The following is a 15973-nucleotide window of genomic DNA, read 5'->3' as shown; positions in this document are numbered from 1 at the left end:
GTTCTGCTCACCCAGCACCTACCAGGTGGCAGATTTAATGGGTGCCTTTTAGTAAAAGTGACCTGGGGTCTGCAGAGAGGCTCAGCAGCTGAGCACTTGGCAGCTCTCCCCAGGGACCCTTGCCAGTGGCTCCTCAGCTAGGGGTGGGACCTCATGAGCCCCTCCCCCATCCGCGCTAGCGTTTTGGTTGGTGTGGTTTTGCTGGTGTGGTCCCGTGACAGCCTTGTGAGTGCAGCTACAGCAGCTGGGAGTTACTTGCAGCCTGTCTTGTCTAGCAAATACTGTTCTTCAGCTCGTAGACATCCTCCCCTCTGGCTCTCACTGTGGGCTTCCCACCTGGTGCACTCTGCCACACTCCCCGAAGACCTTGCCCTTTAAAAGGTCACCTCTTTTTTTTTTTTTTTTTTTTGGTGTGTGTGTGGTTTTTCAAAGCAGGGTTTTTCTGTGTATCTCTGGCTGACCAAACTCAGAGATATCCACCTGCCTCTGCCTCCCTGAGTGCTGGGATTAAAGGCAAGCACCGCCACTGCCCAGCAATAAATTTCTTTTTTCTTTTTCTTCTTTTCTTTGTTGTTTTTTTTTTTGTTTGTTCGTTTTGTTTTGTTTTGTTTTTTTTGAGACAGTTTCTCTGTGTAACAGCCCTGGATGTCACTTTGTAGATCAGACTAGTCTCGAACTCATGGAGATCTGCCTGCAGTGCTGGAGAGATGACTCAGCAGTTAAAACCCCGGTCTGTTCTTCCAGATGACCTGGGTTCTACTATTCCCAGCAACCACATGGCAGCTCACAACTCTCTGTGACCCCATTTCCAGGGGATCTGACACCTTAAAAAAAACACACAAGAAGTCCACCACCTCTTTAGTTCATAGAGAGCCCAACTTCTGGCACACAGCTTTTCTCATCACAAGCTCCAGTCGAACTATAGCACACACTCTGCTAAGATGATTCACTGTGTAGAAAAACAGCAAATGAAGTCAGGGTGGCAGTGCTCGCCTTTGATCCCAGCTCTCAGGAGGCAGAGCAAGTGGATCTCTGAGTTGAGGCAAACCTAGTCTACAGATCTAGTTCCAAGTCAGCCAGGGCTACACAGAAAAACTGTCTGGGGTGGGGGAGTTAATAGAATGAGCAAGGGAGCACAGGGGGAACTGGGCAGAAGCTTCCAGAATCTTCTGCCAAAGCAGTTGCATTTCACGTGCTTCATCCTATATGAATAGACTGCTAACTCGCGAAGGAAGGTCAGACTCTGCACCCAGGATTGGGGCAATCGTGGAGACCCCATGCGGCGACAGCAGGACTCCTCCCAGGGAGCACGTGTGTGCTAGAGCACAGACCAAGCACGTGCGTGCTAGAGCACAGACCAAGCACGTGCGTGCTAGAGCACAGACCAAGCACGTGCGTGCTAGAGCACAGACCAAGCACGTGCGTGCTAGAGCACAGACCAAGCACGTGCGTGCTAGAGCACAGACCAAGCACGTGCGTGCTAGAGCACAGACCAAGCACGTGCGTGCTAGAGCACAGACCAAGCACGTGTGCAGATGGTTAGCACCACTCTGAGCCACCCAGATAAGGGTTCGTGGTTTGGGGGCAAGGATCAGTATGACGCCCAGGCTGCTCTGCAGCTCAAAGCAGGCCTCCTGTCGTAGCCTCTGGGTGCTGGGATGACAGGCAATCTTCACCAAACCTTTCTGGCTTTGTTCTGAGCCCTTAATTGTGGGTAAGGGGCTGCCGGCTCATCACTCCCTTACCATGTGTGCCTTGGAGGAATCCCAGCTCCCACCTCACAGGACAGTAGGGAGAGCTGGGAAAGTGGGGTGGGGTGGAGGCTGCAGGGTCAGCTGAGCAATGGCTACAAAGGCACACTAAGATCCTTCCTACAGGGCTGAAGGGATTCGCCAGGGATTAAGATCACTTGTGCTTGCAGAGGACCCTGGTTCTATTTCCACCACACACCTGGTGGCTCAACACCATCCCTAACTCCAGTTCCAGAGGACACAGACACGTGGCTGGCCAAACACCCATAAACACGAAAGAGAAAAGCATCCTGTTGACATCCCTCAGAAGGGACTCCACACATCTGGTCCTGCCAAGCACGTGCAGTCTGGGTTCCATACCAGCATTCACAGAACAGGGTTCAAGTCTGCAGGAAATAGTAACAGGGAGATGTTTTTCAGTGTAACAGGAAGGTAATGACAACAGAAAGAGCCGAGCTAAAAGGGGGATTAAGGAACAGAGCATGGGAGCCAAGCAGGTCTTCCTCAGCACTAGAGACCTTCGGAGGGGAAGGAAAGGGATGTGAGGCCAGGGCGGGCTATTTACAGGGCTAGGGAAGGCTTTTTTCTTTTTCTGTCTTGAGTGTTTTCCTGTATGTCTGTGCACCACATTTATGCTTGGTGCCCATGGATGCCAGAATATGCATCGAATGAATCCCTTGGAGCCAGAGTTACCAAATCCTGGTACTCAAGCAAGGACTGTCTCTCCAGCTCTTGGGCAGGTTTTTAACACAATTATAGACTAAAGTATCTTCCCCAAAGTCAAGTTTAGAGTATGCTTTATCACACAGTCCCCGTGAGCAGGCGCTACTTCCTGTTGTCCCCCTTGGTGAGTTGCCCCTGGCAGCATGTCATCTCTCTGTGGATTTGCCTTCTCTGGCTGTATGCCAGTTGTAATGACACACAGCTTCTGGTGTCTTGTTGAGATAGGGTCTCATGTGGTCCTAGCTGGCCTTGTCTAACTGAGATCTATTTGTCTCTGCTTTCCAAGGGCTGCCATTCAAGCCATGGCCATCATACCCAGGAGCAGCCAGTTATTAATTCATATACTTTATAGCCTGGGCAGGACCTCCCTCATTGCAGTGTGTGGTGCCATGTTTTACGTGTGCCTTCCAAGGTTCCTAGGCTCACAGTTCAAGCCCAATGTGGTAGTAGAACCTTTTATTTTCCAAACTTAAAAATTTATTTTTTTTCTGTGTGTTTGTGTGTTCAGAGGACAGCTCGTAGGAGGAGTCACTCCATGATTCCTGGGGATCAAATTCTGGTCATCATGCTTGGCAACAAAAGCATCTACCCCCTGAGTCATCTTACCCTTGGATTCTACCCCTGAGCCATCTTACCCTTGGATTCTACCCCCTGAGCCACCTTACCCTTGGATTCTACCCCCTGAGCCACCTTACCCTTGCCATCTACCCCTGAGCCATCTTACCCTTGGATTCTACCCCTGAGCCATCTTACCCTTGGATTCTACCCCCTGAGCCATCTTACCCTTGGATTCTACCCCCTGAGCCACCTTACCCTTGGATTCTACCCCCTGAGCCATCTTACCCTTGGATTCTACCCCCTGAGCCACCTTACCCTTGGATTCTACCCCCTGAGCCACCTTACCCTTGCCATCTACCTCTGAGCCATCTTACCCTTGGATTCTACCCCCTGAGCCATCTTACCCTTGGATTCTACCCCCTGAGCCACCTTACCCTTGGATTCTACCCCCTGAGCCATCTTACTCTTGCACACCCCACCCCCTTTTCTGAGATAGGGTACAGTCCAGACTGGCCCAGATCTAGCCTTCCTCCTGCCTCAGCCTCTCAAAGTGACAGATACGCCATCATTTCTTCCATTTCAACCTTAACATCCAGTATGGTACTTGCACAGAACTCGAGCCCAGCCAGTGTTTGTGAAATGCACAAATGAATGAACAAAAGCAAGAGTAGAAGCAGATGCCCCAGGCAGAGAGAAGTATAAAATGGCCACCCTGCCCCTTCCCTACCTGCCCCCTGTCCTCTGAGTCTGTGGTCTAAGCTGATGGAGTTTGGCAGCAACTACCTACCCAGAGGATTGTCCACTCCAGTTCACCCTATGAGGTCAACAAAAGAAGCTGACACCGAGGGAGAGGGACCTCAGGGTCCCCCGTTACCTTCCATCAGACATCCCTCTTCATACTGCCTCAGTGGCCGTCACTGCCCTCTCCTTCCTTTGGAAAGTGTGTTCCGTTGTGAACCACAGACATGGCGGGTGGGGGAATTCTGCTTTGACTGCTGACAGGAAGATGTTATGTTGTGGAAGACCGCAGTCCAAGAGCCAAGCTGAAACAGCTCTTGTTCTCTGAGACTGAGCCCCATGTACACAAGAACCCCAAAGTCCTGATTGTCCAGGTGACACTACGCTGGTCTAGTGCCTTCTGAACCCTCTCTTCTTCACCATGGAGGCTGGGGACCACCCCCAGAGCAAGCAGGCATGAGGAGGATCAGAGAGGTTGGCCCAGCCAGTGAAATCGGAGCCCATCTCACCCGAAGCCAAGCCAAAAGGCACCGAATTAAGCTACAGTAACACCCCAATGAGCTGACTCAGCTGAGTCCCTGGGCCCATTGCTTAAGTGGCTCCATCATGGGACCAGCGCTGGTTTCCTTCTCTGTTGGGCCTTTGTCAACCCAAAGACTCCCAAGCCTACACTGCCTGGGAAGAGCAGGGGTTCAGAAAGGCTCCCAGCTCCATCTTAGAAAGTATCTCCCTAGAGAGGAGAAAGCAGCTTTGCCCCTTGGTGTAGAGTCGAGAGAGGGTGGGGCAGGCAGCGCACAACCTTTGCCTGTTAGGCACAGGACCCGGGGTATGCACAGGATCACACACACACACAATGTTTCAGTTCATTTTAAAGTCAGAAGAGGATTCAGGCATAGACTGGACCTGTGCTCGGTCGGCAGGGTACTTGCCTATTGTGAATGGAGCCCAGGGTCCCACTCCACTACCACAGAAAATATGGTAATACCTGCAATGCCAGCCTCCAGAGGTGTAGGCAAGAAGAGCAGAGCTTTGCACCAGCCTCAGCTATATAGTGGGTTCCAGGCCAGGTAGGGCTCCAGGAGACCCAGTCTTAGAAAATCAAACAAAATAAAATAGATGGATACTCTGGTTTTGTTTTTGTACTTTGGTTTTGTTTGGATTTTGAGTTTGTAGCCCAAGCTAGCCTGGAACCCCAAATCCTCCTGCCTCGGGTTTCTGAATGCTGGGACTATAAACCTGAGCCATCAGGCTTTCACATTGGCCTAGAAGGCCGTGATTGTAGAAAGTCATTTCAGGTGTGTTTGCAAAGGAAGCCAGGATAGAGCTGTGTGAGAGTGAGAGTCTGTCCTTCAATGTCTCTGTCCAGCCTCAGGGCTTTGGCACATGCTGATCCCTGTCTACACTCTGTTCCTGCACCCCATACCCACCAAGCAGTCCCTACTGGCCCCTTTCCTGATCTTTGGGACTGCAATAAGGGCGGGAAACGCAGCTCGGTTAGCAGAGTGCTTGCCTAGCAAACTAAGTTCTGGATTCCACTGCCAGCAGCGAGTAGTGGAAACAGGAGGATCATTAGTTCAAGGTCATTCTCATCTACATAGAAAGTTCCAGGCTAACCTGCGGTACATGAGACTGTTTCAAAAGGGGCTGCAACTGTCTTGGGGGTTCCAAGGAGCTGAGCAAAGGCGTGGCAGGAGCCAGTATCAGCCAGTATCAGCTTCAGCTACAGACACAAGCCCGGAGCTTGGTCCCGCCCTGGTTCACCTGCTGGAGGAAACAGGAACTGGCTGGGGCTGCCGCCCTGCCCCTCTGACGTGCAGACCCTGAAGCGAAACTTGGGCTCTAGCGGCAGCTCAAGAGTCCTGCGGAACACAGCCCAGGCTCTCCAAGGTCAGTAAGTATCCTGCATCCTGAACCCAGCATCCAGAATCCTGGCATCCCTGCATCCCAACATTCCCCAGCTGCAGAACCTCTGGGGCTCCAGCACTGGGTGAGGTGGGGCTGGGAGATGCGGGAAGGGCTTACCAGAGGAGGGAACCGTTGCAAGCTCTGTCATGGTTATCCACACCTGCCATTCCAGCATGCTGATGGCCGAGGCAGGCTAGATCATGAGTTTGAGGTTAGCTTCAGCTATGCAGTGAGACCTGTTTCAGAGAAACCAACGACCCACTGGCCCTGTGTCCTAAGAAAGTAACGAGGATGAGACAGAGAAAGTCCTCCAGCTCCGTGGGGTCCAGCCTGAGCCATTAGAGGAAGGAACAAAGGGGAAACTCCTGGGGAGGGGAGGGAGAAGGAAGGCTGGCTGGAGGAGGAGATGTTCACATTGGGTCTTAAAGATGTGTAGAAGTGTTCTGAAATAAAGAGAGAATTCTGTCCCAGCTTGTGACTGGGTTCAGCTATATTTTATACTAAGAAAGAAGTAGAGTCCATTCATGACGGGATTCATTCTGGGAGATGTGTTGGTGGGTGGTTTTTGTCAGCGTGTACTTACACAGCCTGGATGGGTTGCTTGCTGCATCCCTGGGGCCAGGACTCCAGTCTACATGAACAGTGTGAAAACTGGAGCACCGTGGCAGGTGTCTGGGCCTGTGAAGCAGGGCGAATAATGAAAGAAAAAAGGGAAGGGCTGACAAGATGGCTCAGTCGATAAAGCATTTGGCAGAGGGTCACGAGGATCTGAGTTCAGATCCCTAGCACCCACGTAAAGTCTGGCCTGGCAGGCGAGGGTCACCTGTCATCCCGGCATGTGGGAGGTGGAGGCAGGAGATCCCTAGGGCAGCTGGCTAGTCAGACTCCCAGAAGCTGCCGGCTCATTCAGAGACTCTGCTTAGATACATAAGGGGGAGAGAGAATGAAGAAGACACCTGATGTCAACTGCAGGCCTACACACATCTATCAGCACATGCGTGTGTCCGCACATGGACACTCCCACATACACACTAAAATTTTTTAAATATCAGAATAACACTGGCGAGAAGGGTCAACAGTTAAGAGTGCACGCTGCACCTGCAGAAGAGCCGAGTTCAGTTCCCAGCACCTACATGGGGAGGCTCATGACCACCTGTAAATCCATCTCCAGGTACCCAGTGCCATGTTCTGCCTCCAGTGGTACCTGCACACACGGGGCTAATAAACATTTATATCTATACACAGAGAAGCACATACATACACATAAATAAAAACATTTAAAAAACAAATAAGCAATAAAATAAATAAAAGCCAGGTAATAGGAGAATTTCAGCTCCACTATTATTACTTTCAAGAGTGGCCTAGAAGCTCCTAATCCTCCTGTCTCCACCTTGTAAGTACTGAGATGATGGATGTATGCCACCACATCTGGCCTTCTGTTTTTAATCCAGGGTAGTCCTGGGTAGCTCTGAGCTCATAGCAGTCCTGCCTCAGCCTCCCAAGTGTGGGGATTATGGATATATAGCAATACCTGGAGTCCTGGCAAAGTGTAAACTGGGCTTGGTCGAGCAGGCTGTCGCCCCAGGACTTGAGAGGGGTAAGTGAGAGGACCGGGAGTTCAGGATTATCCTCAGCTACACTAAGGTCAGCCTGGGCTACATAACTCTGTCTCAAAAAAAGGAAGGAAGGAAGGAAGGAAGGAAGGGAGAGAGGGAGGGAAGAAGAAGGAGGGAGGGAAGGAGGGAGGGAGGGAGGGAGAGAGGGAGGGAGGGAGAGAGGGAGGGAGGGAGGGAGGGAGGGAGGGAGGGAGAAGGAAGGCTGCCTCTCACTTTTCCATACACACAGGTGTGTAAGCCATCTATGTATTGTGCCGACTATATAGCATTCTGTCCCAGCCCTTCCGAAAATATCACTTAACGACAGATGTAAGGCCCCAAGCAGTTAAGTTTGTGACTTTACACAGCAGCTATGCAAGGAAGAATTTGAACCCAGATAATCTATCTGCCTCTAATTCCACATGCTTTGATGTCTGTGACCCCAGGCCTCATCCTGGGGAGACCCCAGCCTGGAAGAAACGGTTCACCTCCGTGGAACCCTGCTGAGAGAGGGACAGGAAATGGGAACAGAGACAGTATGCAGCTTGGTTATCAAGTGTTCACTAATCAATTCAGTTAATCACGTTCTTCTGAGTACCTTTAAGCTGCACCACCACCCTATGTCAACAGACCTCTCCTTGTGGGATCAACCCATCTTCCGGGACTGGAGGTGGGGATGCACAGCTCAGGTCTAGGGCCTGAATGACGAGTGATAGAGGAGCCCTGGGGAAGAGGTTTTTGCTAGTTTTCCTTCAGCTTAATACTCAATACTGTTTTACATGTATTTACCACGTCCTTTATGTCACCAGCCTACAAAGCCCTGTGGTACCCTGAGTGTAAATCAGCCAACACGAGTATGAATTAACAGTGTACAGGAAGAGCTGTCACCTAAGGAGGTAAATGCAGGAGGGTTAGAAGTTCAAGGCCATCCTTGGCTACGTGGTGAGGTTCAGGCTACCCTTTCTCACACACTAAACCAAGAGCCCACTTAGTCCGTAAAATGCTTCTGTTGTGAGCATAAAGCATAAAGGCCTGAGTTCAGATTTGCCTTCCAGCAGGCATGGAGACGACAGAGCAGAGCAAAGGTCCCGCACGGGTGGGGGACTGGGAATGGGGATTGGAGGACCCTGGAATTCTGTGACTAGCCCCAGCTTTAGTGACAGACCCTTCTCAGAATCTAAGGTGAGGTATGAAGAGATGTCTCAGCCACTCGCTGCTCTTAAAGAATCCAGTTCAGTGCTCAGCACCCACATGGAGCAGCTCACAGCCACCCACAGTTCCAGCTCCAGGAGATCTGGTGCCTTCTAGGAACCAAAGGCGCCTGCTCATGTACACACACACACACACACACACACACACACAGAGAGAGAGAGAGAGAGAGAGAGAGAGAGAGAGAGAGAGAGAGATAAAAAAACTTTTAAAAATATATCAGTTTGGTCAGGCAGTGGTGCTGCACTCCTTTAATCCCAGCACTCAGGAGGCAGAGGCAGTGGATCTCTGTGCATTTGGGAAGAGCCTGGTCTACAGAGCGAGTTCCAGGACAGCCAGGGCTATGTAGAGAGCCCTGTCTAAAAACACAAGAACAACAACAAAATCTTGGTTTAGCTGGGGATGGTTCAGTATGAAAGGGTGCTTGCTGCCAGGCCTGAAGACCTGAATTTCAGTCAGGGAACCACATGGTGGAAGGAGAAAGCCGACTCCCAGAAATCGTCTGGACTTCCCTACATATATACTGTGGCCCATGAACACACACACAATCAATAAACAAAACCATGGTGTGGGACAGTAGAGGAAGACACCTGACCCTCCTTCACAGCCACTCGCGACCTAGCAACAGCCTGTGACACAACAGTGTGTCTGCAGGAACCGCCTTGCTGTGGCCACCAGGATGGCTCCCAGTAAACCAGGTACCAGCGTGTGCAATGTTAGAGCCAAGAGGCACCCACCTCTCCCTCCTCCCTCCAGGTGACCCTTCTTTGGATGCCATGGCAGAAGCAGAAGTCTGGAAGCTGCCCCCGCCACTGCCCCCTCGGCTGGACTGGTTTGTGCACACCCAGGCGGACCAGCTGGCCCAAGGTGGGATCCCAGAGTGGTTCCACGGCACCATCACGCGACAGTAAGGACATAATGATAACCCCATCCTGCTTTATCCTGCTTCAAGGTCCATCACCCCTAACCACAGTGGACATTTTGGGGCAAGGCCCCTGTTCACATCATTCTCACACTCGCTCCGGGCCACGGGAAGCTGAGGAGCAGGTAAGGTTAGACCCCTGCCTGAGTCCCATGGCAGATGCGCAGATGCGTAGCCCAGCTGGACTCTAGACTCAGTGCATAGGCAGACCATAGCCTCTGCTGTGGATACTGTGTGTGACCTCAGAGGACTGCAGGCAGGCAAAAGTGGAAGCTAGGAGGAGATCTACTTCAGGATCAGCATCAAAAGCCTCCAAGTGACACTGTCCAAAGCCCAGCACTTCAAACCACCAAAAAAGACTGGACATTGTTTATTCAGAGGCTGTGGCTATGGCTTGATTGCTAAAGTGTGTGTCGCTTAGTTGAGTAGTTGGGAGAGTGCTTGCCTGGTGTACACAAAGCCACTGTGCATAAACCAGGCACACCATCAACCCAGTACTCAGAAGGTGGGGGGTGAGGGGTCATGAGTTCAAGGTCATCCTCAGCTACCTGAAAGTGCAGGCCTGCAAGCTCCAGGGCCTTCCTGGTGTTACTGGGACAGGGCCCGGTGTTTCCAGGTTCTTGGCTTCTTATAGTAGGGGCTCACAGGAATTTGCAAAAGCAGCGAAATTGTGGAATTGGGAGCAAAGCAATAGTGCAGGTTAGAAGTGTTACATTACTTGACAATGCAGCTTCAGTTCCTGGGACCCACAAGGCAAAAGGAGAAAACCAACTCTGAGGACTGTCCTCTGGTTTCTGAATGTGTCTGAGCACATTTGCCTGCCCTAGCTGTCCCTGGAAATAGATTGGCCTCTAACTCTCAGGGATCCACCTGCGTCTGCCTCCCGGGTGCTGGGTCCAAGAGAAGGCATCAGATTGCTGAGTGGGTGGTTCCCTTCTGACTCACAGGTTGGATCTCACAGCACATGCCTGCCCACACAGGTGTAAGATGGGAAACAAGGATTCTCCCAAAAAGACCTGGAAGGATACGGTTTGCGTGAACACACGTACACTAGACCTGTTGAGGCTGGGTCAGAACTGTTCTTTCTCTTCTTCTTCTTCTTCTTCTTCTTCTTCTTCTTCTTCTTCTTCTTTTTTTGTTTTGTTTTTCGAGACAGGGTTTCTCTGTGGCTTTGGAATCTGTCCTGGAACTAGCTCTTGTAGACCAGGCTGGTCTCGAACTCACAGAGATCCACCTGCCTCCCGAGTGCTGGGATTAAAGGAGAACTTTTCTTTCTTAGTAATAAGATATTTACATTTTTATTATCTTTTATTTTTTACTATGTGTGTGGTGGTCAGAGGGCAGCTTGTGAAAATCAGTTCTCTCCTTCCATGTGAGTCCCAGGGATTGAATTCGGGCCGGCAGGCTTGTCAGAACCATCTGGTCAATCTCGGATCAGGCCTTCAGTTCTTCCTTCTACATAGCCTGGAAATACATTGAATAGAAACTAAATGTGATTGTTTTTAGGGGTGGGAAACTTATCCCATTCTTAAGTGAGAGATGTACAGGTACTGTGGTGCACATGGGAGTCCAAGGTTGCTGTGTGCATTGCTCAGAGGGGTGGGGGTGCAGGTGCAGGCACAGGACAGACAGGTCAGAGAGCTAGTCTGCCAAGTGCAATACTGTAAGAGCGCCCCGTGCATAACCAGAGCCAAATGGAACCCCAGGTTGCTAAGCCATCCCCCATGCTTGCTGTCTCCGTATCAGCCAGTCTTTCTGTGTGCCTTTCCAGAGCTGCTGAGAACCTGCTGGAGCGTCAACCACCGGGAACCTTTCTTATCCGAGTCAGTCACAGCCACGTGGGCTACACCCTTTCCTACAAGTAAGGCCATGGCGGACGTTAGGCCAAAGGCACCGCAGGCCTGAGGGCTCTGCCTGGTATGCAGGCCAGCTATATCCAGCAGTCGTGGAACACTGGGGAGGACCTGAGACCTGTGTCTGAGGGTGGGATAGGCAGGAATCTGAGGGTGGCCCCTGCCTCCTTCCAACTTTCACCTTCAAGTGAGTGACATGAATCTGAGTCAGGAAGGCCAGTGCCAAGAGCTCGTGGGTCTCAAAGCCTGATTTTGGCAACTTGAAGCACTCAAGGGAATCTCTCTCTCTCTCTCTCTCTCTCTCTCTCTCTCTCTCTCTCTCTATTTGGGAGAGGGTTTCATAGCCAGGCTGGCCTCGAACTTGCTATGTAGTATGGGGTGCACATCTGTTAGCCTAGCACGGGGAAGCTGAAACAGGAGACTCTGGAATTCAAGGTCATCCCTGGCTACACAGTAAGTTTCAGTGTAGCCTGGACTACATGAAATAGTGTTACAATGAGAAGATTGCTATAATTTGCTACTACTATTTGGTTGAGACAGGCTGGCCTCCAAGCCTCCATCCTCTGGCCTTCAGTCTTCCCAGTGCAGCGATGACGGACAAGCACCACAATTATATTGTATCCCTTATTTCATCCAACCAAGAACTCTTGAGGTGGGCCTTAGAAGTCCTGTGTGGTAACTGGCGAAACCGGGGCACAGTGTGTGCAATCCCAACCCCAGCAGTGTCTCCACAGAGCTCAGACCTGCTGCCGTCACTTCATGGTAAAGCTCTCAGACGACGGGACTTTCATCCTTGCTGGGGACCATACGACCCATGCCTCTCTGGACGCCCTTGTCTCATTCCACCAGCAGAAACCTATTCGGCCGTATGGGGAGCTGCTGACCCAAGCCTGTGGCCAGGTAGGGGTGAGGGGACCCCAGCTGCCTGCCAGGGAGTGCCAGAGACCTCCTGCATGGAATTCACAGGGGTTCCTCTGCAGGAATGGCTTTCCTCTGAGGCTGGTGGGCGTGGCTTACCGGATGTGCACTGGGCTCTTTCAGTTTATGAATTATGAGTGTGGCCTAAACGGGCTGTGGGAGGGGCTCTTTCCTTTGACGGCTGATGGGCGTGTCCTAATGTCTGCTGTAATTGGAGCTCTTTCTATCATCTGAGACTCGTGAGCTGGGTTCTTTCATCTGAGTATGATGTTTGGCCTATACACTGTGGGCAGGGCTCTTCCACTGAGACTCAGTGGGCATGGCCTAGGTTCTGAGGTCGGTTTAAGAGGCCCCCACCGAGGGTTCTCCCCACCCCAGCCTTTCCTGTTGTTGAGTCTGAACCCTATATCTCTTCCGTACCTTTCAGGAGGATCCAGCAAACGTTGACTACGAAAATCTCTTCCTGTACTCGAGTGCCCTGGCTCAGGGCGCTGAAAGCCAAGCTTGTGGCCCCACGGAAGGCCAGAGGCCTGCTTCCTGCCCACCCGAGGAGGTAGGCAGGCCCTGGGTCGGGGACTGGCAGAGAAAGATGCTAGAGCAGACTCTTTCCAGAAAATGCCCTCCTCTGTAGCTGTGTGATTAAAGAAAAACATCTCCCGGTGATTCCCAGACTAGGAGATTAGACTCCACAGCTCGTGGGGGTTCCATCCTCGCCCAGTCAGAAGCAACCAAGAGCCCTGCAACTCCAGGTCCTGGCCCTCAGCTGCCACACTAGCCACCCTGAGAACCTTTTGTGCTGTTCTCCTCTAGTACCTCCACAGAGCCATTGCACACTTGCCAGGATCTAGAGTTTCCACACACATATCACCCTGTGTAGTCGGTGCAGAGAACAGTTTCCAACTTGATAGGTTTTTGTTTATTCTAGGTGTGTTTCCTGTCTATTTCTCCCATCAAACCTTGCAGTCCAGGTGGCTCATTCTGCATTGCTGTCTCCACCCCTCCAAGAGGACCTGGCATATTTTTTGTTTGTTTCTGCTAAGACAAGGTCTTTCTATGTAGCCCTGGCTGGCCTGAACTCCTCCTGCCTCTGCCTCCTGAGTGTTAGAATTAAAGGTGTGGCCCCCAGGACCGACCAGCCCTCACCATCTAAAGGAGCTAGGCTAATGAATCTTCAGTGTAGGCGAATGAATACATTATGGATACATGAACTGGGTGGTGGTGGGGCACGCCTCTAATCCCAGCACTCTGGGAAGCAAAGGCAGGCATATTTCTGAGTTCAAGGCCAGCCTGGTCTACAAAGTGAGTTCCGAGACCGCCAGAGCTGTTATATGGAGAAACCCTGTCTCAAAAACCCAGAAAATTATGGATACATGTACTGTAGCTCCTTGAAGCTAGTGGGGCCTTTAGGTTGAAGCCTTGTTGTACTTCAGGCTTCCTGCCTGGTGGGGAAGTTCTGACAATGGGGGCGGGGATGAAGCAAACTGATGTTCAGACATGTTTGTGCAAGTCAGAGAAGACATCCTGGAGGAGGTCTCCGGGAGCTGGAATATGAGAAGGATGAGCAGCCAGACACAGAGATGCAGGGAGGGTGCTCCCAGAGTGGGGAGACCTGTGCAAAGTCCTGGGGCTCAGAGTGTCTGCAGAACAGAGTGACAGAAGGCAATACATGGACCACTGTGGCTAGGGACCTCGGGGGTCTTAATAATCCTGTCTTCTACATCCCCTCCGAAATGGAGAAGGGTGGGACAGATGCTGACAATAGAAGCGATCCCCAGAAGCAAGTTGGATAAATTCACTGAGCCACGCCTCCAGCCCAGCTGTAACTCTTGAGAAAATTTACCAAACCTTGGGAGCGGTGGTGAAGCCACACACAGAGATAGGCAGGATGGGGCAGGGATCGGGCTTGGGAGCTCCAGCGCCCTGGGACGAGGTAGAGGGGCTGGCTGCATGGAGCTTTTCTGATCAGCCGGGCCCCAGGCTTCCCCTTCTCTGGTCCACTTTTCCTGTTCCAGGCTCTGGAAAGGAAACCTTCCACCGCAACTGATGGAAAGCTCGCATCAGCCCCCAGCTCCCCAAAAGCACTTTTTGGGGAGGCGAAACAGAAACTGTGGAAGAACCTGAGGACACTGCCAGAGACCAGCCAGAGAGTGAAACAGCGGCTCACTTCGCACCTGTCCGCCACAAACCTGCTGGGGGACGCCAGGCCTGTGGCACAGCATCATAGAGCTATGACTCGAGCATCCAGCTGGGACAGTGCCCACCACTCCGCAGGTGCCGGTGCTGGTGCAGCCACCTCCACAGCCTCCAGACCTGCCAGCTGGAGGGAGATGGTCTCAGGGGTCAAGGCCTGGCGTGAAAAGCTGGTGAGGGCCCTGTCAGTCCAGGCCACCAAATCAGAGCCTGTAGACTTGCCAGAAGCCCAGGACTGGCTACCTGAGGAATACCTCCCACCACCGCCTTTCGCCCCTGGGTACTGACACATCCCCTCTGTCTTGGTAGTCCCCACCGCTGTCCTCCCAACCAGGGAACTGTGCTAAAGAAAGAGGTTATGGGGCTGAATTCTGCAGTTGCCAGCCAAAGGACCTGATTGTCCTAATAATAATAGTATTACCGCTTTAGGGACTCGGGTGAGACGGCCCAGTGGTAAGGGGGTAAAGACATTTGCAGGCAAACCTGACTTTCTGAGATCAATCTCTGGTACTCACGTGATGGAAGGTGAGACCCAACTCTGAAAGTTGTCCTCCGACCTCCATATACATGTGTTGATACACACACGTTTTGACACATATATGTAGTAAGCATAACCTTAAAAATACCACAGTGACTTTGTGGGCAAAACACATGCCAGGCCTGTATCCCAACCTCTCTGATCATGGGTTAGCCCTCTGTATCCGTGGGCTCCACATTCCACACTCAGCCACGTTAGCTTACTTAGGGAATTCCAGACCAGTGTTAAAAACATCTGAGCAGGTGAGATGACTCAGGTAAGGCTGCTAAGCCTGAGGATCTGAGCTTGAGCTGTGGGACCCGTGGTGGAAGGAGAGATCAGACCCGTGGTGGAAGGAGAGATCAGACCCACGGTGGAAGGAGACATCAGACTCCCGCAAGCTGCCCTCTGACCTCCGCACACGCTGTGGCACACGTGTGTCTCTTCCACACTAATAATATTATAAAAAGAATTAAAGCCACCTTGGACAGCCTCTGAGGGGCAACAGCCCACTTGTATGAGAACACACGTGCACATGCATGCCCCCCACCCAAAGGCACCTGTACAGGGCAGGGACTGGCAGTGGCCTCTGAAGGGCTGTGTGAACTGTGATGAACGTAGACCTCTCTGGTCTTCATTTGGGAGATGGAGAAGACAGCCGTTCTTTCTCAGGGGGAGCATGCAGAAAAGAGACAAGGAGGACTTGGGGCTTTTAGTTATCACAATCGCTATTGTTGTTAATTGAGACAGGATCTCATGTATTCCTGGTTGTGCCAGGACTGACAGAGATCTGCCTGCTACGCCTCCTGGGTGATAATATTAAAGTTGTGCCCCACCAATCCTGTCCTATTTTCATTTTTGTTATTTTGTTTTGTTTGAAATAAGGTCTCTCTGGTAGCCCTGGCTGTCCTGGAACTCACTACATAGACCAGGTTGGCCTTGAACCACAGAGATCTGCCTCCTGAGTGTACCACCCCCAGCCAGCTATAACTGGTTTTGTTTTTAGATGTGTATGTGTGGGTGGGTGTGTGCACATAGGTGCAGTGGCTCAAGAAGGCTAATCTGTTTTATGATTGGAAAATGGTAACCCAGCC

The 15973-nt window shown here is 51.6% G+C and overlaps 1 protein-coding gene across 1 annotated transcript; it reads left to right on the top strand.

Annotated features, from left to right (window-relative positions):
- Positions 1-9255: 9255 nt before the first annotated feature.
- Positions 9256-15703, top strand: Hsh2d (hematopoietic SH2 domain containing). Its single transcript, XM_041675104.1, has 5 exons — positions 9256-9386; positions 11173-11262; positions 11989-12154; positions 12600-12725; positions 14185-15703. The coding sequence occupies exons 1-5, from the start codon at positions 9256-9258 to the stop codon at positions 14647-14649; spliced, it is 978 nt and encodes a 325-aa protein (XP_041531038.1). The 3' UTR covers positions 14650-15703.
- Positions 15704-15973: the final 270 nt, after the last annotated feature.

The sequence above is a fragment of the Microtus oregoni genome, unplaced genomic scaffold, assembly GCF_018167655.1.
Source record: "Microtus oregoni isolate MIOR12 unplaced genomic scaffold, Mior012 000025F_ref0000491, whole genome shotgun sequence".
In the NCBI taxonomy this organism is placed as follows: domain Eukaryota; kingdom Metazoa; phylum Chordata; class Mammalia; order Rodentia; family Cricetidae; genus Microtus; species Microtus oregoni.
Note: the sequence above shows the minus strand (reverse complement) of the source record. Positions and strands in the feature narration are given on the sequence as shown.